Source organism: Agelaius phoeniceus, chromosome 3 (assembly GCF_051311805.1).
Source record: "Agelaius phoeniceus isolate bAgePho1 chromosome 3, bAgePho1.hap1, whole genome shotgun sequence".
Classification (NCBI taxonomy): domain Eukaryota; kingdom Metazoa; phylum Chordata; class Aves; order Passeriformes; family Icteridae; genus Agelaius; species Agelaius phoeniceus.
Window position 1 is genome coordinate 94,101,628 of NC_135267.1, and position 27,565 is coordinate 94,129,192.

Genomic DNA, 27,565 nt, shown 5'->3' on the forward strand with positions numbered 1-27,565 from the left:
GGAAAACATTTTAAACCTCAGAAAAAAACATTTTTACATTAACTAGAACTTGCATAAAGCTTCCTTAACAAACTCTGAAATACTGATGAACCTCTAAGGTAGACTCTTTTACCCTGAGAACTGGCAACAAGGCTTGAGTTGCCAATAAACAGTACCCAGGACACGCTAGGCAGTGTCAGTTTCTAAAAATGGGTGCAGAAGAAAATGACAGCTGTTGGAGGGCAAGCAGGAACAGAGGAACACACTGATACAGGGGCTTGGCCCCAGTGATCTCTCAATAAGAGCTGTGGGCCTTGAAGTGAAGTGAGAATGCAAGGCTTTCCTTTACTGCAATCAATACAGGAGCTGGCAGTTTAAAGGACAAGTGCCTAAAGACTGGTATGTTGTCTGTAAAATGGATTTTGTAATATAAAAGAAATGAAATGAAAAGTCTACAACACCTACAAGAATGATAAAAGTATGCTACAGTAGTACCCTATAATTTCTAGATATATTCTACCCAGGGTTGAATCTAAAGTGTAGAAAAGGATTCTCTGAGCTCAGCTCAGCTGGTAGGGGTCGTAAAATATTCTGAGCCAGAAAAGACCAACAAGGATCATTGAGTCCAACTCTTTCTTAAGTGCATGGCCCATGCTCCCTCTCTCAACTAAAGATTATTTCACCAAAAGCGAAGAAGATGAGAAGTGCACAAGTTAGAGACTGTGTTGACAGAGGAAGGGAAAATGAAAAGAGACAGAAGGAAACAGAGAGATCACTTTCTACTGAACAGGCTTCCACATTCCTAGTCTTTTATATTCACATAAAGCTATAATCATTTGGCTTTTGATTTATGGTTTATACACACAAAGTCCAACTCATGTCATAAAGGCATTTTACAAACATTTATGGCGATCTTACTGTATTCATGCCCTACCACAGCTACTGAAACTTGAGTGTATGCTTAAAATACTACAAATACTTATTTGCTGAATTGCTATCCCAACCTATATAGTAAAAAGAAATGTGCTGACGTGCTTAAAACAGTTCTACGTCAATGGCTCCAAGGTAAGGCATCCCACGTGTTAGCAGCTCCGAACGGGGGAGGGTGGAACTGGATATGGGACAGCAGCGCAGTCACGCTTTAGCGCAGCCCCGCAGCCGTGCCTTTGTCACGGATCTCCGGTGTCCCGGCCAGGCTGCAGCCCGAGCCCAGCCCCCGGACGCGCTCAGAACTCGGGATCGGTTCCTCCGTGCGCACCCATCCCGGGAATCCCAGCCCGTGCTGGGCTCGGGCAGCGCCGCGCCTCCCGCCCACGCCACGGGACCTGCGGGCAGGGACAAACACCGCCGGCCGTCCAACAACCGAGCCCGGCGGAACGGACAGGAGACATGAAGCGCTGAGGCGTCGGGAGGGTGGGCGAAAAAAAAATAAATAGTCGGGAGCAGTGGGGAGATGGAGGGGAGATGGAGCGGAGATGGAGCGGAGATGTGCGACTCCCAGCGCTCTCGGCTCCACGTCAAGCACCCTTTGGCGGTGTCCCTGTCTCCGGAGAGCTCGGGACGCGCCGTGCCCGCCGCGCCGCTTCCCTCCCCGCCGCGGGATTGGCCGGCGCGCGCCCCGCCCGCCATCCCGCCCCTTCCCCTTCCCGTTCCCCCGCCCCTTCCCCCCGCCGGGAAACCCCGCCCGCCCCGCCTCCCCCGCGTCCGGTTGGAGGGGCCAGCTGTCAATCATCCGGTCCCCGGCGCGCGGCCCAACTCCCGCGTTCTCCCCAGGCCGCCGCGGGCGGATCGGGGGGCGTTCCGCGCTCCTCTTCCTCCATTGGTCCTTCGTGGCCGTCAATCACCTGTCGCCGCCAACCGAGGCCGGTGCCCCCGCCCCCGCCCCGCCCCTCCCCCCTCCCTCCTCTCAACTCCGCTCGCTCCGCCAAGTTGCGCGGCCGCTGCCCGGCGGCTCCGCGGTTCTGGCGGCGCCACGCGCGCCGGTCCCCGGCAGAGCGCGGCCAGGCGGGATGACGGCGGAGGCGCGGGGAGCGCCCGGCGGCGGCTGAAGGCGGACACGGAGCGCGTGGAGGCGAGCGGCTGAAGCTCAGGGGCGAGTCCGGCCGATGACAGCGGGCTCGACTGAAGGGGACGCGGAGCGAACGAAGCGGGAGCGGGGCAGCAGCGGCGCCGCCGAGCCCGTCCCGCGGCGGCTCGCGCCGCGCCTGCCCTGAGGACAGCGGGACCCCGGCAGGGAAAGTTTGGCGCTCGCCCGCCCCCGTCCCGCCGGGCGAAGTTGTCTTTGGGTTTGTTTGTTTGTTTTCCCTTTCCTCCTCCTCCTCCCCCCTTCCGCTCCCCCGGCGGCTCCGCGCGGGGAGGAAACGGCGAGGGAAGCAGGAACTGGGGAGCGACCCGGGAGCCTCCCCAGCGCCCGGCAGAGCCCGCTCCGCTCCTCTCCTCGTCCGTGCAGTGTGTGAGGGCAGCCAGGACTTCGTTTTTGGTGGTGTTTTTCGTTGTTGTTTTTTTGTTGGTTTTTTTTTTTTAAGCCCCTTTGTTTTTTGCCCGCCCGCTTCTCCCTCCGGTACAATATATGCTCGTGAAGAGCCGCCCCGCCGCCCAGCCATGTCGGCGGCCATCTCTGCCGCGGAGAAGGTGGATGGCTTCACACGGAAATCGGTGCGCAAGGCGCAGAGGCAGAAGCGCTCGCAGGGCTCCTCGCAGTTCCGCAGCCAGGGCAGCCCGGTGGAGCTCTCGCCGCTGCCCCAGCTCAAAGGTACGAGCCTGCCCTCCCGCCCTCCCCTCCGACTGCAGGTGCCGCTGCCCACAGCGCCTGCCCTGGCTCGGCCCCTGCCCCGCGCCCTCTGCCCTTTAGCCGTGTCCTCCCCTGCCCCCGGCGCTTTCCAGGTAGGGACCCGCGGCTGGAATTCCTCCTCTGCCCGCACAAAAAACCAGCGCCGCTGTCCCGGCCGCTGCTGACTCCGCTAACTCGCCGCCCCTCTTTTCTGGCTGGTGGGAACAGCAAAATGTGGTTTAAGGTCTTATTGAAGAAAATGCAGACCATAAGTTGAGTTGAGGAGTGCGGGCGATTGAGCGCTGAAACCCGGGAGCGAGCGGTGGCTCCTCCCACGGGGGGTTTGCCAAGAGGAGCTGTGCCCGTGGTGTGACATCCCGAGGTAGCGGGGAGAGTTCCCGTTCGGCCGCTCCGTGCTTTGCTCCGCTCTCGGACAGCACGGAGCGGCGTTTGCTGCTCTCCAGGAGCTGCCTCGGAGACTCCTCCAGCACGGTGCTCTGTGGAGACACTCTCGAGTGAATGAAAACTCTGAGTGCTGGCATTGCTGTAACAGAAAATAGGCAGTGAAGGTTTTATCCCCTGTGCCGCAGCTAAAATTGAGAAGGCTCGGTTCATTAGGTCACAGAAATGAAGCGTAGTTCATTGCAACCTTCTACATCTTTGAACATCAGAGTACATTTCTGTATATTTTTAAAATTACGGAAAGGATATGTTGGGGAGGGAATACAAAACTTGTTATTAAAACATTTGTCAGGGACTTGGAAAATAAGGGAGAGCGATTACCTTAACGTGACCTAGCATGTTAATTTTACTTCCACTGGCTTTAAAGTCTTAAGGCTTTTGAAGCTACATCATATGATGGTGTAAAAAAAAAGTCTGATTTGCAGCAAATATCCAAAATCTGAATAAGACATAGCAAATGTAAAAATATTCCTAGGTACCAAGGTTTGGGTTTTTTTCAGTTTGATTTTTATGGCATTTACAATCATGTCTCTATCTCTAGTATTTCAAGGCTGTCATGTTTTCCTGCTCTTTGAGTGACAGATGTACATGAATCATAAATCTGGCTCTTAGCAGAAATGTTATTGACTAGAAATAAGCTTAGGCAGGGGAGTAACAAGGGCAGGGTTGTTTGTTTGGTTTTAACATGTTTGTTGCAGTGGTTTTGGCTGTTAGTTTGAACAACAGCAGGGGTGTTCTCGCTGCTTCTTTTGGGCTTTCCGTCCTCTGTGAAGTTGTGTCCTGTCTTGGTCAGGACTGCTTTGATTTGAGGGATTGACAGCCTGGATAACTTGTTTGAAATCAGCAGTTTTTGCTGTTCCCATGCTGTTCAGACCATACACTTTCCTCAGGGCTGAATTTGAGAAACCACACTTGATACTTCGTAAAGGCCCTTGGTTAATACTGCACATAGGTGGCAGACTTCAGAAAGTTTGAGACCTGGTCCAGCAAACAGTTAAACATACGTGTGTTATGCAGGGAGCAATTCCAGCTTAAATCAGCAAAATGTCCAAGTTTACATTCTTTGCTGAGCTGGGACTTTAATATTAAATTTTTAACTCTGCATTATTAAGTCCTGTAGTTTTGTGAGTGTGGTTTTACAGCTTTTTACTTGTAACACAGTGAAATTTTGCATGGCATCAGCAGCTCAGATGTTTGGAAATTTGAAGCCATAAACCAGCAGAGGAATTTCTTCAGTTATGCAGGGTTTTATAGTAGCTTGAATCGCTTTATTGCCTGAAGTTCTTAAAGGAAAATCCCTTCAGTCTTTATGCTTGTGATTCAGATGTGAAGTCTTGCCTTGGAGACCTGCTTCAGAACAGAAATTGTGGGCAAAATGTACTTTTGTGAGCTGTAGTGTGCCAAGTAGCCAGTTTGCAGAAAGTCAAGCAGCACTGCTTTTGCTTGTTTTTCTCCCTTAGGTTTGTGATGTTGGGTTTGTCCTGAACGTAGCTGTGGGCATGGGATGGTTTCTTTTCATAATGCTCCCTCTCTCCCTTTTCCTCTTAACCCTTCCTTGCCCCTGAAACCAAAAAAGGTTCTAGAAATAGTTTCCTCTCTCTACAAATGGATTGTTTAATACGACTATTTGTTCTAATCACGTGTCTTGGGAAGATAAATCTTTGCTTTATTCTTGAAAGTTGATATGCAATTCAGCAATAGTTTTGATGCAGCCAGTGTAGTATTATCTACAGAATCATGAACCAGAATTTCCAGGCATGGGCTGGAAAAGGAAAGTACAGTCATTTTAATGATGCTCAGCATACACTTAGTAATTAGATCAAGTTTTTACTTTTACAGAGCTCTTCAAATAAATGTTAAACCTGAGGTATTTCAAACCTGTATTGGGAGAAAATGGAATATTTTTAGATGAAAAAGCAGTTTGGTATTATGCTGCTGTAAAATATTTCGTCTTGTTTATAGGTATTGTCTTATTTCATCACTTTTAAGAGATTATATTCTAAAGTAAGTCTAAGCAGTATTTTAAAACTCCCCAATAGGTTTGCCAAACTGGCCTAAAGCACTTGCATCTATTTTACTGGAGGGAGACATGTTCCAGAAGAAAAACAGAAATTACCCATCACTTTAGAAAGTACCTTCTTGGGCAGAGAGTGTTGTGGGATTTTTCCTTTTCTGTAGGGGCTGTTTTGTTTGCCACTGGAATGGCCAGCTCAGATGGTGAGACACATTTTCAGAGTTGTATTGCTACAAAGCCTTTAGACAGATAATCTAAGAAATACGTATTTCTGCAGTTAGTGAATTGTACTGCTGCTCTCAATTACCAAAATTCTGTGCTTTGGCTGTGTATTTCTTCTCCTACATCACATCTCTACTGGTGGGTGACAGTCCCCATTAGGAGGAACTCTTCCCTTCAGAGGTGTTTTTGGGGGAGTGAGATGGAGAGGAGGGATGGTAAGACTGTGTGCTGTGGTTCACATTCAGCTTATCTGTGGGTGTGATGATATCTATCCTGTGTAGGTGAAAGCTCAGCAAAACCTGACTGATGGCAGGATACTCAAAATAATTTAGTAATTTGTTCTTCAGTTAATTTAGGGGGTTTCCTAAAGCACTGTTATTCAGGACAGTGACTATTTTACAGTGTATTATTTAACAACTGAATAAGAAATAGTGAAGACACAGTGATCATATTTAAAAGAAAAGATTGTTTAATCACCCCCCCCCATCTTCTTTTCATTTTGTTACCTGAAGTTTGTGTAATAAAAGAATTTTGAAGAATCTTCAGCCAGAGTAATATGCTGGAATACAGCAGGACTTTATAATTTCATGGACAATTCTGAGAGTGTTGCTTTTCAAGAAATCTAGCAAAGGGAATGTTATTTTTCTTGTCTTAAGAGGTGATAAATTTTGTCCCAATAGGAGATTGTTTTAAGAGTCTGCAATAGAACATGGCAGTTACCTTCATTTTTGAAAAAGAGATGCAACTTGACCTTGGAGCCTGATCTGACTCTCCAGCAGATGTATGCATGCTTGTCTCTGCCACTTTTGGTTGAAGCAGCATCTAGAAATATAGGTGGAAAGTGGTGAATAGAAAACACAACTTGTTGCTTTGATTTACTACAGTTAATATGGCCCGTCAGCTTGTAAAGTAAATAGGTTTTTTTTTTTTTTGTGTACCAAACTTGTCAACTGCAGCTGGAAAGAATAAACATTTCCTGATGCCTCTTACCCTCACAAGAGGAGAATTGGAGAGTGATCCAGAAATCTTTCAGCCATGGACTAGCAGTAGTTGGAGGGATCTCTGTGGGGCTGAGAGCTGCAGAGGTTACAGAGGAGTGTACTGGAATAAGAAGTCTTTTTAAGAAGACCTCCCAGTGTGCAGTGTCAGCATTCAAATACAAGGTGTAAAATAGGTGCTAATTCTGGTTATTTTCTTTACTTAAACCCTTGAGAGAGAGCTTGGCTTTGGCTGAAAACCGGTTGCTGTGTTCAAGCTAAGCTTTTGTGGGAATGCTGCAGAGAGGCCTGTAACCTTGCTGATAGGTAAAATTTTAATGTTACTAAATCTGAGGATCAGTTCAAGCCTCACACTTTGAGTGGTTTTGAGTCACATAGTGTGTGCTTCAGAGTGACATAAATAAGTGGAATTAAAAACAGCTGAGAGGAATTTTCTTGTCCTATTAAGTTGCCTTTGCTCCCCAAGGGGAAGTGTGCTTCAGTTTTAGAATGGTTTACTTTTACTACAGCCTTAATAAATATTTATAAGTGAAAGGACAGTTTTCTCTCTCAGATTTGCACTTGTTTTTTTGTGTCCCTCATGATTCATTGTTATTTCCTCTTCTGTAGTCTCCTATCCTCCACCTTTTGTATTAAACATCCCTTGCAACTGTGATCATTTTGGATGAGTTTTTCCTTAAAAGTGAGAATCTTTAATTCAGATGAAGAATGAGGATGTTCTATGAGGAATTTATGTTTACCTCTTACTATAATCTCAGCAGGACGTACTATGAAGTAGTCAAAACTTCCTTTTTAGTGAAGTTACAGTCTTGAGAAATAAACAACCTATAACAGATGAAAAAACTGTAGTAGTTCCATGAAAAACGAGCTGTTTGAATTTTTTTCTATATTAAGGAACTGTTCCTAGTTTATGGAGTGGAACATTTTGGTTTTTATTCTTAACAAATTGACCTTTTTATCCGTAACTTGAATTTTTGGTCTTAGAATATACTTCCATCAAATGCAGCTCCTAAATATAGAGCCTATTGACTGTCTTCACATGAACTTTTCTATTTCAATCTTTCACATCTTCCATGTGCCAGCTTAGTATCAGATTTCTTTTTCCATATTCATTGCTTTCTGGTTTAGTCAGATAGTAGTTTTGCAGGTGCTGAATATAATGTTAGTTGCTGTAGGAAATGCAAATGGAATTAGTTATTGCTGCAGGCTATCTGATCAATAGATTATTTCAATCTATAGATTGGAGATTTTTTTTAACATCTGTCTATCTTAAAATCACTCAGTGCTTTTGAAAAGGTGTCATACTAACAGTTCTGGACAGATTAATGTTCTTTTAAGGCACAGAGGGGATATGTGTTGTGTTCTGATGAAAAAAAGACACTTCCATTGAGAAGGCTGTAAAATTCAGCTTCTATACCCTTGTTGTCCTGACTCTTGTTTTAATCTAGCAGGTTAAAATTACAGCTTTTAGCAGCATGTAGATTCGGAGGGTTGGAGCTGCAGCCCAGTTGGATTAATAGGTAGCAAATAACACCTGTTTTAGAAGACTCCCTTGGCAAAATGCTCTACTAGAAACTGGATAGTGACGGCTTCTTTTTAAAGTCTGAATAATTTATTCCATCAGAGAATTATTGAACTAGTTTTTCTCAAGTTTTGCTGAATTTGTGGCCAGTGAATAATACTGTCTGCAAGATGATATTTCATAGTATGTTTCTGACTTGAAAGCAGAGTTCATCATAGTTAAGGTTACCTTCAGTTTTCCTGTACAAGATCTTACTCTGAGCTGCTCACAACATTGCTGAACTGTTTGTACTGAAGTTTTCCATGCCAAGTATGGACAGTTTTATTTGCAGCTCTTCCTCAGGCTAATGTTCTTATTTTCAGCAAAACCAATTCAAACTACTTGGAACACTAGAGGAAAGATAAATTGTATAGTGTCAATATTAAAAAAAAAACAAACAAACAAACCATGAGCTGTGTTGAGGTTTAATGCTTGCTGTACTTTGGAGCTTAGCACGTGGTTCTTAATGCAAATGAATCTCCTGTGGTCCAGATTCTTGTTTGGTCCAATTGTAGCTGTTGTAGCAGGACTGATGAGTTGGTATTTACCAAGCTGGTATGTTTAGCTCCTTCAGGATTTGCTGTGCTGCTCCCATCTGCCATGCTCTGGGAGGCTGCTCTGTGTGGATTTCTTTGGGCTTCTTGTCTGCAGAACTGCCAGGACAGCAGGAAGCAAAGTTAGACAGCAAGTGCAGGCAAAACTGTCATTTTCTACAAGCAAGAGCCCAGGGGTACATTCCAGGTGGAGACATGGTATGGAACTGCTGTGATGATGGAATAGCCAAAGTGGGAAGAGAGGGCAGAAGCCAGCTCCTCTCCAGTGGCTGCAGGAAGCTCAGTGCTGGGAGTCTCAACACTCCTCTTGGATGTGAAACTTTCTGGAAATATTTCTCAACATGTTCTCTTCTCATTTCTTCGTAACTTTTCATTGCAGCTGTGGATTTTGAACTTCCCACGATCTTCCTGAAACTTCACAGGCTTAGGGTTTTTGTTCTGTACATTAGGAATTGATTGTAGATTAGCTGGTTCATCAAATGAGAGGTTTTTTCCTTGAGAATTGAAAATTGAGGAGAGCATAAGTGTACATTTGGGGGTGGGAAGTGAAGCTGAAATGTAAATGCAGGATACTAAGCCTCAGTATCTTAAGGGCATGGAGGCTACAGGAACAAACAGCAGTCTGATCAGAATTCAGTAGACCTGTATCCTGCTGAAGGAGTAACATGTACTGCTGCAATGGAGATGGTGAATAAAAGAGGCTATAGATTAAAAAATAAAAGTCAATGCAACAGCACCATTTCTACTATTGGGAAAAGATTTAAATCTCTCTCATTCTCATCTTAAGTTTCTTCTCTTTTCCATTGTTTATCTTGATCTTACCAAGCAAAGCTTTGGTGAAATAGATGGGTTTTGTCAGCTTTGTTGATATGATAGGATTCAGAAGAGAAATACAAATTCTGCTGAGAGTTGGGAGGTCGAGGTGAGAGTAACAGCAAAAATTATATTTGTGCATGTCTATTCAAGAACAATGCTGCAAAAGGAAGATGTTCTATTTCTAGTAGATAATTTTTTAAAACACTAACAATTTAAAAGATGATAAAGTTACTCCCTACAATAAGAGAAAAGCTTTCCATTTTTAATACAAGTTTCAAATGACTGATTAGAAGTTTGTATCTGAGGCTGTCACACACTTGGAGAGTTGGCAAGCTGTGGGTGACAGACAGTGAGAGTGGGACAGTTGATTTTCTCAGAACTGAAAGAGGAGGTGGGTTGAGCAAGTTTAGAGGAGGACAGTATAGCATGGGGCAGGAAGGCTGAGCTGAAAATGATCAGGAATGAAAAGTCACAGCAATGTCTCTAAATATGAAGGGAGAAACAGCTTCATTTCTACTATAGCTGCATTAAAGGATTAGCAGAGTGCACCACTGCATAAACAAGCGAGCTTTTAGAAGTGATTTAATAGGTTTATTTCTGTAGATGCTCGGTCCTTCAAAATACAGAGGCACAGTTTTTACTTTATTAATTTCATCCCAAGTAAAATTATATGGGAGAGTATAGGGGAGGAAAAAGTGGGCTTTTTGAAAAAAGGTTCTAATTTAGTGTAGTTGTGTAAAACTTTTGAGAAGTATACTGTATTTTTGATTACAAATTCTGTGCTTGAAATATGACATACGTGTATAAGATTGAAGTCTTGTTAAGCAGCAAACTTTTGATTCCCTGTCTATGAGTTTAAAAATTATCTACTAGTGAGAACTGAGCTTAGGTCTTGAATTATGAATGGGAAACAAACTTGTGCATTTCAGCATAGCTGGATTCTGTAGGAAAGCAGTTCTTGTTTCTAGAAGAAAAATGAAGATGTGAGTATCAGCACCCTCTTGAGAGACAAGAGCTTGGTCCCACAGTAAAGTCAGGAAGGACAGGGTTTGGTAATACTAATATTTGTTCATCTTCCCTTAAGAGTAGGAAGTGGGATCGAAATAAACCAAATACATCAAAATTATGTAAATTGAGTTTAAAAATAGCCAAGAGATTTTGCCAAATGGCAGAGGACTTAAAGTGCAGGTTCCCTCATTACTGAACACTTCATATTTAGAGTTCTTGGTAGAAGGTGTGTAACTGTTCTAGTATGCTTGAAATTAATGAAAAAATTACCTCAACCTTTTATTTATGAGACGAAATGTCTGCTTCTCATAAATTAAGCAAAGAGATCCCATGAATGTTTGGTATTTGTCTGCTCAGGATGATCTCTTCTCGTTCAGGTTGGTGGGAGTTGGGTCACTGAATGCAGCACAACCAGGATTTCACCTGTGTTCCCTGTCTAATTTAATCATAATTCTTTCCACTGCAACATAATTATGAAGTATCTTGTTATTGATCCAAGAAGACTTTGAAAAGTAAGAAACACTTGTTTAGCCAATTTGTAAACTATATATTTATCCAAGGGGTTAATCCAGTACTTGTAACTTCCACACAGATTTACACAGGAATTCAAAGGAAGAGGTGGGTTTTCCTTGTGTTTTGGAAAGTTAGATTGGCTGTTTCCTCTGGCACACATTTCATATTAAATTGCTCCTCTGTGCATCTCCTTCATGTTTAAAAGCTAAGTACTAAATTAATTACAAAATAAGTTTTGTAATATAATAACTCTTGTTAAATTGTGTTTAACAGCTACCCTTGGTTTCAATAAAGGGTATTTTTATATTTCACTTAGCACTAATATTGCCATGTGAAAATTACATGAGTGTTTCTTCAGTTTCTGGAAAATAAACTTGATTTGTGTTGAGTTGCATGTTCTTGTGTGATGTCAAACTGGAGCAACTTCATCATCTTGCTCAAAATTAATTTTATACTTAGATATGGTGAGGAAATGATGGGGAAGGTAATAGATTTTTAATCTGTTAATAATATGCAACACAGATCCACTGATGACATACTTCATAATTACCACTCATTAATTATAAACTACCATAATGTCAGACAGGAGTTTTGCAGTTGACTTAAGGGAACGTAAATTGTAAATACAGTTGCTGTCCCTTCAGAATTACAGGGTACAAATCAATTTGTTTCATTCAAGCAAAGTGTTTTAGGTCCCTGTGAATTGAAAATGTTATTAATGCAGTCCAAGATAACAGGTATTAAGCTGAAATTTTTACTGAGCCTGTGTGGCACACAACTTTGTCACCTGCTTCTTGGCTGTGTGCCCTGGTAAAATTTGTGCAGAGCACTACAGCTGTTGGGAGGGAAAATAGGGAGCAGAGCTGCTCAGATTATTCTTTTAATTCTTAGCAGCGTAGATGTGACACCCTCACACCTTCACCCTTGTCACACCCTCAAGGGCTTTATTGCATATTCAAAATTACATGTGAAAATCCAGTATTTTGTTGAACCATTACACTTTGATAAATAGCTTTTCTGTAAGAGCAAGTGCTTCAGTTGGTGGAAAAGTGTAAATAAGGTTATATTTTGGGAACATGGAGCATCATACCAATTGTCCTTTCTGATCTTTTTGATTTGACACTCCCAGAAGCTTGGTCTGTAGTGTCCTTCCATTTCTGTAGTCCCTTGGGTTTTGCTGGTGGTTAATTTTCCTGGCACAAGAGTGAACTACCTGGAGTAACAAGTTGCTTGTGCAGCATCCCTGGGTACTTTCACCTTGTGGCTCGTTCAGTGTACTGACTTAGATTTTAAAGAAATTACCTGTTTACTTACCTTGGTCTTTATTTGCCCTCTTGTTCAGAGGACTTCTTGAATGCATCTCTGTTTTACCATAACAAAAACTTTTGTTAAATTTCGATATTTAAAAAGCTATTTAGGAGCTCTCTTTGCTGTTTGGGAAAGGGGTTTCAGTTCTTGGGCCTGTGTATCAATTTCTGTAATTTTAAGTTAAAGGTGCTATCTATCCCATATTCATATCTTCTGAGAAACAATTTCCCATTCAAAAAAATCAATTACTCTCTTTTCCCAACTGAATTACCTGGGTATGCATATGGAACTCCATGATAGGATTTATCACTCTTAAATTCAGACCTCTGTTTCTTAAAGAGGCAGGTTCCTGTTTTAAATTAATTTTTAGAGGCTCTGGGTATATTCAAAAAAGGCTTACCCTGCCATATGATCAGTTACTAAAACTGCTTTATGGGTTTTAAATGATGACAGCAAATACAGTAGCAGTGTGTGCCAAAACCATAAATGAATGCATTGGAGAGCATTGTACTGGCTTATAGGTGGGAGCAAGCTTGTCTCAAATACAGGAGCAGTGGGGGGCAGGGGGGTAATTGATTTTTGAAAATATGACACTTCAGATGTGTAAGAAGTGAAACTTCTTTGCCTTTTCTAATAAATAGCTTCACTCTGAACAAAACTTCATATGGTTAGCCATGTGCAAATTCCTCAACTTCTCAGTACTGTCAAAAGCAGCACTGATTCAACTGTGTCAGTCCATTGGACAATTTTTTCAGCTGCTTTTCCTTTCCTTGTTGTTGCATGGAACTGAATTTCAGCTGGATTCTGAACTGCTGGTGTGCTCTTGAGGTTACCTTTGTATTGTTAAACTTGTACATTTTGTTAAGGGTACTTTAGGGTGTTTTTTGTTCCTGTTCCAGTGATTGGTATGCTGGGTGAGTTTTTATTTGTTTAAAGAACCAGTGGTGCTTTAATTCTTCTTTTTTTAGAAAGTATGGTAGAAATAAGGTGAATTGTGCCAGGCCCAGTTACTAGAGTCTAACTTTAAGGACCAAGAGAATAATTTGTATTTTTGCATCTTAACTATTTGTTGTCTTCTGTAATTAAACAGTAAGAAATAGGGCTGTTAATATAAAAGCATTTCAGTACTTTCTTACTCTCTGAAGTGTCTTGGTTGACTCAAATCTTAATTAAAATCAAGGAATTTAACATGGTAGTAGCTGGAGACTCTTAACTTTATGTGGTTATAAGAAAGCCTGGAAGATAGAAGGTAGAAACAATCTAGATAAGACACTTGCAGTTCATTATCATTGCAAGGAGCCCTGTCACAGAATTTGTGACAGATGTTGTTAGATCAGCGTGGGCTTTTCAGATTTTCTGCACTGATTTGTTGAGGTCAACTGCTGGCCACGTGGAGCAGTAGGTGAGACTCTGAACAAACAGTATCTTACTGGGTGGGAGACAGCTTTCCAGGAGTACTTTTTACTAAATGACTTAAAAATTATCTGTAGCCCAGACTTGTAACTAACTCTCTAAATCACAGTGCTGTATGTGAATAAAAGGAATTGTTGATTGCTATTCTCATCTAGTTTTGCTTCTAATATGTGATTTCCTTTTTTTTTTTTCCTTCCCTGGCATGTATCACAGAATTAATCTTACATTGAGAATGTTCCAATGAGCAAAATTTCTGATTTTCTTACTATTCCAAAAGAGACTGGAGGTTTACCATGTGGAAGGTGCCACAGTGTGCAAGACTTGGCTGATGACCATCTGCAGAATAGTTTATTTAAAAATGGAAGTACAGGAGAAGCTCAGCTTGTTATCTTGACTGCCTTTGCAGTCCTGATTTCTGAAATGAAGAGGTTAAATGTTAGTGTGAGCCCCTGGATCCCAGACAGGATTGATCAACTTGGTAATTCAGTGCAAAGTTCTTTTTGTGGTTTACTTTGTGGGTTTTTTGTTTTGTTTTGGTTTCTGTTTATCTCCTATACGTAGTATAAATTTCCTTTCAATAATGATTGAAAATGCATTTTTATTTCATTGTCTTCCAAATCTCCTTCTCTAGTGAACAGACTTAGTATTGAATAAGGTGCTGGTTAACTTTTAGGATGCATAATGTTGTTCTGACTCCCTTATCTGTCCTGGAAAGTCAGAGTTCTGTTTACTGACAACATGGAGAAAAATTCACTCAGCCCCTTCTGTAGTTCTAGCAACATCTGTAGATTTTGGGGTAAGAGGTAATTTGAAAATACATTCTTTGAACACTTGATTGGAGGGGGCAGAGGGAAAACCTACAGCCCTGGTCTACTAAAAATAGTGCTTATTCTTTAGGGTGAGAAAGATTTTTTTAATGTGGAAAACCTGAAAATATTGATGAAAAGTTCCTTGGATGCCAGTGGTGCTGCACAGAGCTCATCTGAGTAGCCCCCTCAGTTTCAGTGGGGCTGTTGAGCTGCCAAAAGCTGGAATTGTGGGAACTTCTCCTATGGGTGTGTGGAGTTCCTGGGGAATGTTATACACTACCAGCCAAGTATATGGGGGTACATTTTTTCTTTAAAAAGGAGCTTAAAATGATTTAAAACAAAACAAAGCCCCAAAAATAACCAAACCTCACAACAAACACAAAATCCAAAATGTATTATTCTCAGAAATCTCGAACTTAACTGAAAAATCTTACCTATACATTATCTCATGCCTCAGTACTTGTGTGATATGGCTCAAGAGGAGATGTAAATAACTTAGCAGCTCACTGCAGAGAGCTGCTGCTCCTGTCTCTAATCCTGTGCCAGAGCTGATGCACATCAGGCCCCTCCAGAAGCCATCTAACCTCACTAATATGACCATGTTATTGAGTTAAAGCAGCTTGGGAAGAGCCTGACAAGTTCCAGAGCCAGTGCTGATGGATGGATGTGACTGGAACAGAGGAGGGGAAGGGAGGAGTAAATGGGAAGGGGGGTAGCAGGGAGAGAGACCTCTCTCAATCTCTGTCAGCCAACGACTTTGCTGCCTGGCAGGCTGCAGGTGGAGACTTCTGAGAGCCTGGAAACACTGTTGTGACATCAACTGCACCAAAACTGCATTTCCTACCAGTGTTTTGCCATGCCTCTAACATCAGCACTGACACTCAGCTGTTAGGAGAGACCACAACAATCACATACACAAGAGCTCTCTGGGACAAAACCAAGTATTACATTTAGGTCAAATGGGACTCCCCATGCTTGGTTTGTGTAAGTGGGGCAGAGTTTATTACACTACCTCCTTTTCAGACTAATGGTGTTTCTGAAAGGAGCAGACTGTACAAAAACGTTGATTCCCATAAATGAAAAGGCCCAAAACCAAACCCAGAGGTTTGGTGTCTCAGTCCCCATGCTCCTCTCCGTGTCAGTGTTAAGGCTTCCTCCTGCTCCAGCAGATCCTTCCACCACTGAGCTGAATAGAGTGCAGTAAGTGCCTAAATCCTAAACTTTGCACTGGGGAATGCAGCACAATTATGACATGATCCTCTTCATGTATTCAGCTTGTCAGGGAATTATGTAGAATTGTCACCAAGTTCTAAGGAGATAGGTGTTACTTTATTCTGTAATATCATTGTCCTCTAAGTGCTTGAGAGGGCTGTGTGTGAACTGCTTTAAGAGGCTGTCTGACAAAAGCTCATGGTTGGTTCTCTGGTTTCTTCATCTTCCTGGAGTAGCTCTTTCAGGACAAACTAGAAATATTTAGTCAGTGAGACTTAAAAAAAGGAAAAAGGTTAAAAGGTTGCAAATGTTTGAGGGGGTTGATTTTGTATTGGCAGGAAAACTACGAATTTTGAACTTGCCATTTGTGTAGTTGAGAGAGTTTTTTGTGGATTTCAAGTCCGGTTTCTGCTGATAAATCAAGGATTATGTTAGGTTCTCTGGCTTTGTACTGAAGGTCTTGGATAAACAATTGTGTTGAGAAAGGAGAATTGTCTTTTTTTTTTCCTTCCATGAGGAAGGCCTGTAAATATAAGAGATAAATATATTGTAGGAAGACATCATTGTAGTGTGTTTTGTCTCCATTTATGTACCAGTGAGGTAGCTCTTGTGAATTCTTTTTCTTTCCATATTTCTTTTTATTTCCATATTTTGCTTGGGCCTGCCCTAGAAAGATTAGTCTCTTAACTCAACATTCTGTGCTTAGATTTGCATTGATGACCTTATAAGTCTGAAAGCATTCGATTTACAGACCGATGTGTACAATCATGCAGTTTCAACATTTTAAAACTTCTGCTCAGGAAGAAGTTCCAAGTCAAATTGCTTGTTACTTTTTGTCCTTTATTATCGTGCCTACTGTCTGTAATAAGTGGAGGTTTGTAAGCAGTACAGATAGTCTGTGGAGAATTTAAGTATTATGAAGTGCAACAATCAAATTAAGTATTTTAATTGGGTACAAGCTGTCTACTATCTATCATGGAAATGGCCAGAGGCAAGTCATGATTAAAGTGGATCATCCTTTGCAATAATTCTTTTGGTGCTGGATGTTAAGTTTTTGTCTTCAGGATTTACCATCATTATGCTTGATTCAGGGTTGTTTCATTGAGGCATCCACTGTCTATTTTGAACCTAATTTATCTTCTGTGGTCTTTATGGTATTTATTATTTGAAGAATAGCAATTATCTTGAACTCCACATGTATGATGTAAATCTTCATAGAATATTAGATTAAAGCTGGTTTAAAATCATGCTGTGGGTTGTTCAACTATTAAAGCCAAAAGCTCCAGTATTTATGCAGTTATGGTGGCACAGTTTATTTTATTCGTAGAACTAGAATAAACTAATGTGATATGATTTTGTTGTGGTATAAAGTTTTCTAGCTTTCACTGTGCTGGGATAAAGACAAGGCTCTGAAAAGTTAAGAGCCCTATATGACAAACAAATTTTCCTCAATCACTTGGTGGTTCCCATGGTACCTTTCATAACATTCCTGGGACAAATGTGCAATGTGTCAAGCAGGGATTGAGCACATGAAGACAGATTGTGCTGACAGAACAGAGCTGGCTTTCTTGTTACCTTATTTTTGACATGGTTGCACATAATTTTCATCTCTTGCAGATGACTAGAGATGATAAGTTGACAAAATAATTGTGTTTCCCCTTGCAAGTCCAAAAAAAAGGATGTATGCTTACAAGAAGATACTTACTTTGGTTTTACTTTAAATGTTTTAATAGTAACAAAACAGATTAATGGGCAGGTTTTTCATTTGAGGAAACATGTCCAATTGAGAGAGATCAGGTTGCTAATGATTTATGATGCATGGCAGGGGAGAGATTCTCTTTTACTCTGGTGTCTAACTAGAAGTGGCTAATGCAGGAATTTATTTGGTATCCTAGGGAAGGTAATAAGTGATTTAATTATTTTGTATGAATTCCAGTTACTGGCTTTTAACCTGAGGTCTTTAGTCTGTTTGAGCCATGGTTAGAAGTATTCAGGTGCTGTCTGCTGGTTTTTGAAACTTCTAAGTAAATTTTGCTTAGTAACACTTCATTTTTAATTTTTTAAAAAAATTTTTATCATCAGCTACCTGTGTCTCACTTGTGGACCTTTGTAACTCGAACTATAGTTGAGTTTGTAGTGAGGGAAAATAAAAGTAGGCTTGGTTCCTGTGTCAGTCTGGCTATCAGCTTGGGGCTAGCAACAAAAAAAGCTGTCCTCCCAGTGTTGGTTCCTTAAATTAGGCTTTTTTGGATTTTATCCTCAGCATGTCACTGTTATTGCTTTGTTGCTATGATACAATACTTACTCATGCAATCCGCTGTAGAATATGAGAAGATCTGAGCTGAAATGTTACATAACTTACAAATGTTTTTACAGCTGAGGTTCATTATTTTGCAGAGTGTAAGAATTCGTGTCTTTGTAGTTATCTGAGTGAAATAAGCATCTTGCAAGGTTTTTTCTTCAAAAGAAAAATGGTTCAAATGGCAGAATTGACATTCAGAAGTGTGAATCGTTCTTCAGGAGGGAGTAGTGATTGCTGGCTGGTTGAAAAGCTCCTGAAGTTGTTGTGCTCAGCTAATAGGATCACAGCTGTCAGGTGGGCAAAGGGAACACAATGCAGTGTTCTGTGCCTGGCTTTCCAGGGCACAGCAAGCACCTATGGGTCACAGTGCAGGGGTGTCAGTCCATTTCAGCAATTACATTTGCTTATGGAAACAAAGCAATTCTAGCAGATAACTGCTGAATATTACACCTGCTGTTGACTGTTGTTGTTCCAGCCACTAAATGAAAGGTGCTTTGGTAGGAAACTTGAGAAACAGGTATTATCAGAGTGACCTGATAATTATATTTATATTTATACAGTTAAAGGTATAAACTTAATGAACTGCGTTGAATTAGAATAATTGTAAAACATTAAAGAGAAGCATGAGATTTTTCGTGATTTGTCCAGGTTTTAAAGTGAGATGTAAGATTTTCAGTACTCAGTTGCATTTTCTTGTCTTGCTAATTCTTTTAGTGATGAAACAGCAGTGCTCATAGCCATACTGCAGTGAATGAATGAGCTGAGGGATGTAGTCAGGCTGTAGACCAGTCTTGAAAATTCTTCAGGGGAGAGCATTCTTTATTTGGAGATAAAATTGGGAGTATTATTTTTTCACCAGAGTGAGTGAAATGCCAGCTGGCTGATAGAGGAGGTGATGCTGTATTGGTCCAGTGGCTTTGAACCCCTATAAACAGTTGAAAACAAGAACAAAACATACATTAAACCAAATTTTCAGTTAAAACCATGGCTTTTTTATGGTTGTTATGGTCATGCAGCTTTGGAATAGTTACAACATATTAAGGATGTATTAAATTTTTGAAGAGTGTAGTGTTTGATAATCCGTCTCTTTTAGAGTAAATGTGAAATGCTAATGGAGGAATTCTGCTTATCAGATTACAGAGGTACTGAATGCTAAAATGAAAATGCTAAGTCACAGCCAAACACATTGTCTTAATAGGCCAAAAAATCTGGAAAACCCTTACATGACTAAGATTGTCATAAATTATTTAGACCAAGGCATTAAAATTCAGGATTAATCCTTTCGAAATATTGGAATTCTTTCTTCAGAGAAACGTTGATCACATGATGTTGAAAGTATGTGAAGCATTTTGTATTGGGGTAAAAAGACAAGGTTCCTTCAAAGCAGATTTTACAGCTTTTAAGCAGGTTACATAATAAAGGATTAGGGAACAGAATGAGACAAATCGGATGAATGAAAGGTTAGTTTGATGCACTGCTTCTGGATATGACTTTTGGTGATGGAGAACTGAGACTTGTTAATATTTATGTATTTAAAATAAAGTTAATTCAGTAACTCATTGCTGGTAAATAAATTTACTGCCTTGTCTTTGTCCGTTATTTCTTTTATGTACCATAAGTTGGGGATGGTGAGTGTTCCATTCTGATATACAGATGGTTTTAGTTTGGGCAAAATTGCTTAATAATTTGCTGTTAGTTTGCTGACTATGAAGCACTACTCTTCCACATTAAAAAAAAAGTCATAGCTATGCAAATTCTTGTCAACAAAATAGATTTAGAAATCCTGTTTGCTTCTACAGACTTAAGTGTTTGGTTTGGTTTTTTTTTCTTTTATAGATGCCACCTTCAATGAACAGCAAGATCTTTTTTGTCAGAAGTTGCAACAGTGCTGTGTGCTCTTTGACTTCATGGACTCTGTTTCAGACCTGAAAAGCAAAGAAATCAAGAGAGCAACACTGAATGAACTGGTTGAATATGTTTCAACAAATCGTGGAGTGATTGTTGAGTCAGCTTATGCTGACATAGTGAAAATGGTAAGTAGAATGCTCTTGTTATAGTTTGTATTTTAATAAAATCAGTTTATGACTCTAATGGCATTTAACTCAGAATTGTGGTTGGTTATTCTGCTTATACAATATAATATAATTTGTTAATGATAACTTGGCCCAGAAAGGCTTGTAAAAACAAACAACTTGCAGGTTTTAATTATTAGCTGAAACATGATGCATTCAGGTTAATTAAAGTGAAAGAACTGGTACACTGCAGCTACTTGCAGTCTGGGTAAGCTTTAAAGTTGTTCTCTTTCAGAAAATGGCAATATTTCAGTGCTGCCTATCTTTATTTCCTAGTGGCAATGGAGAATTAGGCTAAAGTTTTCTGATTGTGATTGCTGCAGGTGCTGGTGACAGCAGAAAGGTTTATCAGTATAAGAAAGCAACTCCACTTTGTAAATACTTTTTATGGCTGTTTGTTACTATTTTGGCCTTGGAGAGCTGTACTAGAGCAGCCCAAGTGGTTTGCTGATGTTATAAACCATAGGATGACTTGTCCCATGCAATTGCCGCTAATGGCTTGTTGAATAATGAACAAAATATTTGTGGTTATCTGCTGACTTTCCCAGGTGTTTATGTACATTCTCAAATGCTACTTAAGTAATGTTTTTGATCTGCCTATACCCCATGTACAGGGAATGCAACTGAATGACACTTGAGAATAATCTGAAATTTAAGAATCATCTGAATTTTTTTTTCCTGGAAGTGTGAAATGTAAAAACAATGGCTTTAGTGCCCATGCATTTACATTAATGGTTCTCTAAACTTTGGTGAAGTTTACATAGATAAAATGCTGACTTTAAAAGAGCTCTCAGGAGCATAAGCAGAGCAGTTCAAATATACAGCTTGCAACTTGTGTAGTTCTCTATACAGTACAAATTAGTTTTTTCCTAAGGTTCATTTTGTTTGTTGTTTGGTGGTTTGTTTGTTGTTTGGTTAGGGTTTTTCTGGGCAGCTGATAGGGAAGATCAGATCTTTAATGTAAATAAGTGTGGAAGTTTTGCCATTATACTGAAGGGCTAGGATTATTGGAACCCTTTAATCGTTTTGGCTGTTTCAGCAGATGCTTATTAAGTTTTACAAAAAAATCTAGGACACTGGGGGGTTTTGTATAGTTTCGTTTTTTAAAGGACCTGGTTCTCTGTCCTAAATGCTTTTGCATAAGGAAATAAAGGACAAAGTATGTTCACCTCTTCTCAGGCTTCTTTTTTTTCTTGCTGCTGGTGGCAGCAAGCCTGAATCCTTGCAGTATTTTCTTATTCTGTGTGCCCTCTGTAGCCCCTTGTTAGAAGAAAGAATATACTAACTAGCCCATAGTACTTGTTGAAGGGAGGTTTTCTTTTATATTGGAGTTGTTTTCCTTTCTTGGAGATAAGGTGGTGTCGAGCTGTTCTTTTGAGGTTTTTTTGTTGTGCAAATGATTGGATTCTGTGGATGCTTGTTTTTCCTTCCATAACAAATTTCCATCTCCTTTTCTCCCCTAAAATGACAGAAAGTGAAGAAGCTCAGTGAGAGCTTTAAATGCTCAGTGAGAGCTTTTTGAGAGCTTGAGACAAAAGATCCCTCCAAGCTTGAATAGTATTTCTAATCTCCCTGGCAACTGGCAGCAGAAAAGGCCTTTGCTGTGAATTAGGACGAAGTACCAGCTTCAGAAAAAAATCTGCATGGGTCTGTCTCTCCCTCCACCTAACACCTGCATCAGGCTCCAGGCCTTTCTTGGTAGCAAAACTTGTATGAGATTGAAGAGTTACCGTTTCACTTTTGTTTTCTTGGGTTTTAAGTTTTTAGGCTGTTCAGTGTTCCTACATTAAAAGAAAAAAAAAATTGAGTTTTGCGGCAGAGTTTGAAGTATGGTTTTGGGATGAAAAAGTAGAAATAGCCTTAATGAAATCCAGCTATAATCTGGCTGGTAGTAAAGGACAGGCAGACTAAAAAATTCCCTGAGAAAAGCCAGAGTAGCAGCAGTGGCAGAAGCAGAAACAATTTCTTTCCAAAGGCCTGGGACAACTTCTCTCCAGCTCACAGAGGAAACAGCCTCAGGTTTCAAACAGGTTTCCTTGGAGTCGCCCGAGCTGTGGGGAGGCAAAGTCAACAATGCCTTACAGACAGCAGGAAGGGAAATAAAATGTTTTTTCTGACCAGTGCATGGGCAGGGTCTGTGCAGGTGAGGAGGTGTCTGGCATTCTTTCCTTCACTGGTCCCTGTTGCCAGGATAGCTGCTGAGCCAAGTGTCACACAGGCTCCTCTGGTTGGCTCTGCTCTGCTGGGATCCTGAGGCAGGGAGGTGGAAATGATACCAGTGTCATTTCAAGCCGCTGAGGATGGAACAACATCGTTTTAAAAAGTCTTTGTCTAAACAGATGTGCATGACACGCTGTAGGTTATCTTTTTGGTGCCCTGGGCAGCCTGATTTTCCTTCAGCTGAGGAGGAGTTCTGCTGACAAATGGCTTTGAAGGTGTAGCACAGCAGTCAGTGCACCTCTGTTCTGGGTCATCCAAAACTAGTGTCTTCTCTGTTTGGAAATTCTCAGTTAAAAGCACTCTGAAGCTAAAAGGATATTAGAGTTTGCAATTGTAAATATTTTAAGTTTTAAAACTCGGGAAATTAGAAAGTTCTAGCTTGTATCAGTTTTGGGAACATGACAGCAGTGCCTCTTCAATAAATGTAACTCTTCATCCCCTTGTACCTATCAGCCTTGCCTTGTTCCCCAGCAGCATATAGAAATCTCATGTAATGACAGTGTCCTAACAGGCTGTATGGGTTGTGAATTCAGAATTTAAGATAAGCCAGGTATCCTCAGTCTGCACACTCAGAAACTGGAATTGAACCTAGTATCTTTCAAATGTTTAGATTAAATGTACAGACAATAAGGGACTTTTTTTCTTTTTTGTTTTAATAAAGCATAATTGCTGTATTTCACTACACTAACTGGCACATTTTCTGATGTCATTTTTGGAAAACTTAGGGCTTTAGTTTAGAAAGCTGGTGCTGGATTTATCTGGAAATCTATCCAGCTTTAAAAACCTTTTATGATTTGTGTTTCTGAAATCACAGTTTTGGAATAAGACACCACTTAGGAAAGAAAAAGAATATTTTAAATAGTATAAGAGGATATAGGGAAGAATTTGCAGAAGTATTGCAAGCATGATAAAGTAAATTAACTGGTTGGTTGGTTGTTTTTTTTTTTTTTTGGAAGACAGGCTAGTATGTAAAAGGGGTACAAGGTTTATTTTAAGTTTCATATATTCTTAGAGATGAATAATGCTAGTGGAAGTAGTGAATACTCTGAAAATCATACAATTGGTTTTCCAAAGGCTTGGCTGAGAGGCTTGCTAATTATTTGTGCTACAGAAGTGTATTTAGTAGCTTTGTTTTGGACATGAAACTTACCACTCTGGGGTTCTGTGCTCAAGGCTGACCAGCTCAGTTCAGCAAGATGCATCTAGAAAGAAAAAGTAGTGTTTTCAGGAGATGTCACCAGAACACTTGCAAGCAGTGGTAGAGCATTCTCTGTAGGAGAAGTGATTCATATGCTGGAGAGTTTTATTGAATACCTGGTAAGAGTAAACAAAGCAAATAAGAGACCCAGGATTGTACTGCTGTTTTTGAGCTTGATTAAAATTAATGTTCTCTGACTCCTATTTCCCCTTCCTCTCCCTGCCCCCCCCCCCAGCCTTTTGTTCTTGAGCTTTGGAATCCCAAGTCCCTTGTGTTTACAACATTAAAGGACAAATGTTTTTGTGGGGTTGTTTGTTTCTTTGGGTGGTTTTATTTGGTTTGTTGTTGTTGTTGTTGTTGTTTTTCCTGTGCATTAAGCTCAGAGCTGAGCCTATCCACACAGAACTTCACTGCCCTTCCAATCGAGGAGAGCTTTGCCACGTCCCAACAGGAGACAGTGACACAGAACAAAGGGCATAGGAGGAAATGAAAAGTCAGTTTATGCAATAGCTGTGTATCTTGTTTCATGAAGCAGCTGATTCTTGTGTGCAGAGCCAGCTGGGTGACTACAGGATCTCTGTAAAGTCCTTGTGCTAGATTCTTCAAACACCTTGGAGACTCCTTGGAATATGTGCAGGAGGATTTTGTGCAAACTGTCAAACGGTTCCTTTTGTGCTTAGTAGGCTTGGGTGATAAGCAGCTACTTGAAACAGATTTGATCAAAAAGTCTAAAAGAGTTTAAAAGGTGATTGGAAAAGTTGGGTTAAACTTGTTCCTGAAAGAATGGTAGAAAATGCAGAAATGAACTGCATTGCATGTTCTCTTTTGTTTGTGTTTGAGATTTCAATCCAGCATGTGCTATCTGTGCAAGATATGACATTTTTCCTTTGACATCTGAATGGTCTTCTATCCATACTTCAATATTCTTCAAAAATCCTTGAAGAAACCTTTTTAAACTTGTCCTTTTGAAATGGATTTGATGTGACTGTATCATACTAGAAGTAACCTAGAGTAACTTCAGCAAAAAATAGCTACTATATTAAATGGAAAAGCTAGAATGGTTGTGTGTTTCTAACTTTCCAAACCCTTGAAACATCTTGAAATATTCAAAGGTGAAAAATGTAAACAGAAATATCTTGAAATCAAGTAAAGAACTGTAGATATAAGATATATTTTTGGGATTGTCTGCCTTACATGACAGACATGCTCTCTCCTATGTGGAGAGAGCTCTCATTAAATCATAATTGATTAGTTATGTTTTATTTGTGGTCTTATATAAAAACAGCTCTTGGTGTCATGTAGTTCAAAATTGTTTTTGATAGGGAAGCTGATTTTTTTAAAACTTCCATAGTTTCAGGGAAGATTCTGGACTATGACCATGTCTAAAGCCCCAAGCTTGTAAAGCAGCTGAGACACGAGTTGCTAATTCTTATTTTCACTGACATCTTACAGACTTCTGGCTGTTTGTATTTTGCAGTTTTGAAAAAAATGAGGTAGTGAATTCTTGTGTTACTTTTTTTACATGGTTTCGTTTCATTTGATTTCAGGATAAATGCAGTACCTTAATGAGTGTGATCTGTGAAGATATAAACAGTGATACAAGTAATTTATTTTTTTTTGCTTGCAGATTAGTTCTAATATTTTCAGAACACTTCCACCTAGCGATAACCCAGATTTTGATCCAGAAGAAGATGAACCAACTCTTGAAGCCTCATGGCCCCACATACAGGTATGTGATTCCTTTATTTCCAAGCCTTCTTGTAAGGCAAGAGATGTGGATACTTCAATCATTTTGTGCCTTTGTTAAGAACAAGAAAATTGCTTTTATAATACAATTGAGTTTTTATACTTGAGAGGGAAAAAAAAAGGTACTTTTTAAAGCATGTATAAGTATGGCTGAATGTAACTCTTCTAAGTGACTTAAATACTGTTTTTAAAACAGAGGGGTTGCACTGTTAAATTGTGGTGTATGTATGTCTTAAAACTGTAATTATGTTCTTCACCTAAGAGGTTTGTTTTCTGCAACTGAGCAACTTTAGTGTTGCTTCAATAAAATATAAATTAATATTAACAGTTCTGTTTCTCGTGGCAATAACAAAAAATGGAGTAATAGCCTTTATTTGTCCTTTGAGCAAGTAGAAATGCCCTCCTTCTTCTCTCCCTCCATGCCAAAACTTGACAATCTCAGCGTTGTTTGGTAACAGTTGCACGGTTATTCCATTGTTGCACTTCCCTGGGATCTCGTGATTTTTATAGCTCTGCTGTATCAATCACGTGATTGACCTGAAATGCTGCTGAATTTTATTTTATTTTCAGTTAACTCTTAGAAGCTGTAAATGTCCAAGCACATATCTTGGGTAGTTCATTGCTGAATTTATGTAAGTAGTATCTGTTAAAGAAGAGTGAAGTAGCATCTCCTAGTAGTGGTAGATTAAGCTGCTGCACATCTGCATACCATTTGCTCTCTCCTCTCCAGAGCTAAAATGCTACTCTGCCCCTTTAATATTACAGTTCTAATGCATCCACAAATGCTCTTATTTTAAAACTCTTATTTAAAAACTAGGTTTCTAATATTGACTCTGAAAGGTATGTATTCAGCATAGTATTTCAGACTTAAACCAAACAAGAATGAATTTACCACAGAAAATAACTCTGCAGGTTAAAGGCTGTAATAATTTTTTTCTGATATATGGCTGATTCTGATTTGTAGGTGAAATGGCTGTAAATGAGCTGGATCAGAGGCTTGGCTTTGTTGAGTGGGAGGGTGCAAGAGCTAAACAAATGTCTCTTGTAGTCAGGAGCAGCACCAGCTGACTTCTAAATACCTGTGTCTCAGAGGTATAATTTGTAAATGCTAGCTCAGTTCACTTTAGGCCATAATTAAACTCCAGTCCTGCTCATAGAAAAGGGCCTGTGGATTTTGTGATCCATTCACTTGTGCCTTAGGCTTGCCTGAGAGGAATTGAAAGAGGTTTGTAGCCTGTGGTATTATTTGAAATTGTATTTTCAGGTTTCTTCCTTGCTGTCTTCTAAGGGAGTTTTTGCCAGGCTGTCTGGTCCCTGGCTGTGGATTTCCCTCTCCTGTGTCTGTTGTTCATCCTGCCTTGGAATAGATCACTCCTTGCAGCACAGTGGAAACAGTTTGTGTTTCCCACTCTGTCCTTTTACAGTTGATGTGCTACTGGACCATAGAATACGGAGTTGGATAATTTGCTCATTGCCCTTCAGGAGCACAAAGCTGCTGGAAATGTCAGATTTTGTGTGTGGAATAAAATCTGTACACAACCATTCTCCTCTTCAGCAAAATACAGTATTGTTTTTGGCATAGTCTAAAGGACTGCTTGAGGAGGGAAGGTGTGGATGTTTTGGTGGCTGTGATTTGTGACAGATAATTACAAACAAATTCCAAATTCTATCCTGATCTGGCAGTCAGGTAGCCAGTTTTCTGGGAGAGGAAAGAAAAAAAATCTGAACCTCTTCTCTGCTTGAATCTGTTGACATAATTGCTTAGTAAGTTACCAGTGTGTGTAGCCACAACAAAAGCCTCCAGACCTTCAGTAAAATGAGTGGCACTTGTAAGATGCTGCTTTAAAGCAGCAAGTGCTCAAGATGGTTTGTAACAGCCAAAGTAGGTTGAACAGGCTGGCATTTAAAACCATCCATTTAAAGCATTTTGAAGCTCAGGGAGTTGCAGAGGTGGTGGAATTGGTAGTTTAAATATTATAGAAATATTATTATATAAATATAATAATATAATTATATAAATATAAATATTTTAGTGGTCCCTGCAAGACTGAATCACTGAAGCAGAGGGAGTTGTATTTCATAGCTCTTTGACCCAAACAGACCAGTTTTGAGAACAAAAAATACTACATCATCTTTCCCCTGATCTGGTATTTCCAGAAGTAATGTTTCTTTTAAGAAAGCTGAGGATGCCTGTCTCTTTAGGTAGGATCTGTTGTGGCCAGAATCTGTTCTGGTGCCCCTAGTTTGATTGTTGTTATGGTTTTAAGTTTACAAACTTTAGCATACAGGAGAAGGGGGAGTTTGACTTACTCAGAAATGGACACTGCAACTTGATTCCTAAAATGCCCTGGATAAAGAGGCTTTCATGTATCTCACCAGGATTTCCAA

General features: G+C 40.3%; 1 protein-coding gene across 1 annotated transcript in view; it reads left to right on the forward strand.

Annotated features, from left to right (window-relative positions):
- The first annotated feature begins 1,875 nt into the window (after nt 1-1,875).
- Nucleotides 1,876-27,565, forward strand: part of PPP2R5A (protein phosphatase 2 regulatory subunit B'alpha) — a 42,363-nt gene continuing 16,673 nt past the window's right edge. The window contains exons 1-3 of the mRNA XM_054628957.2: nt 1,876-2,731; nt 19,778-19,974; nt 25,059-25,160. Coding sequence (XP_054484932.1) covers nt 2,581-2,731; nt 19,778-19,974; nt 25,059-25,160 — 450 coding nt within the window. The 5' untranslated portion in view covers nt 1,876-2,580. The remainder of the gene's footprint in view (nt 2,732-19,777; nt 19,975-25,058; nt 25,161-27,565) is intronic.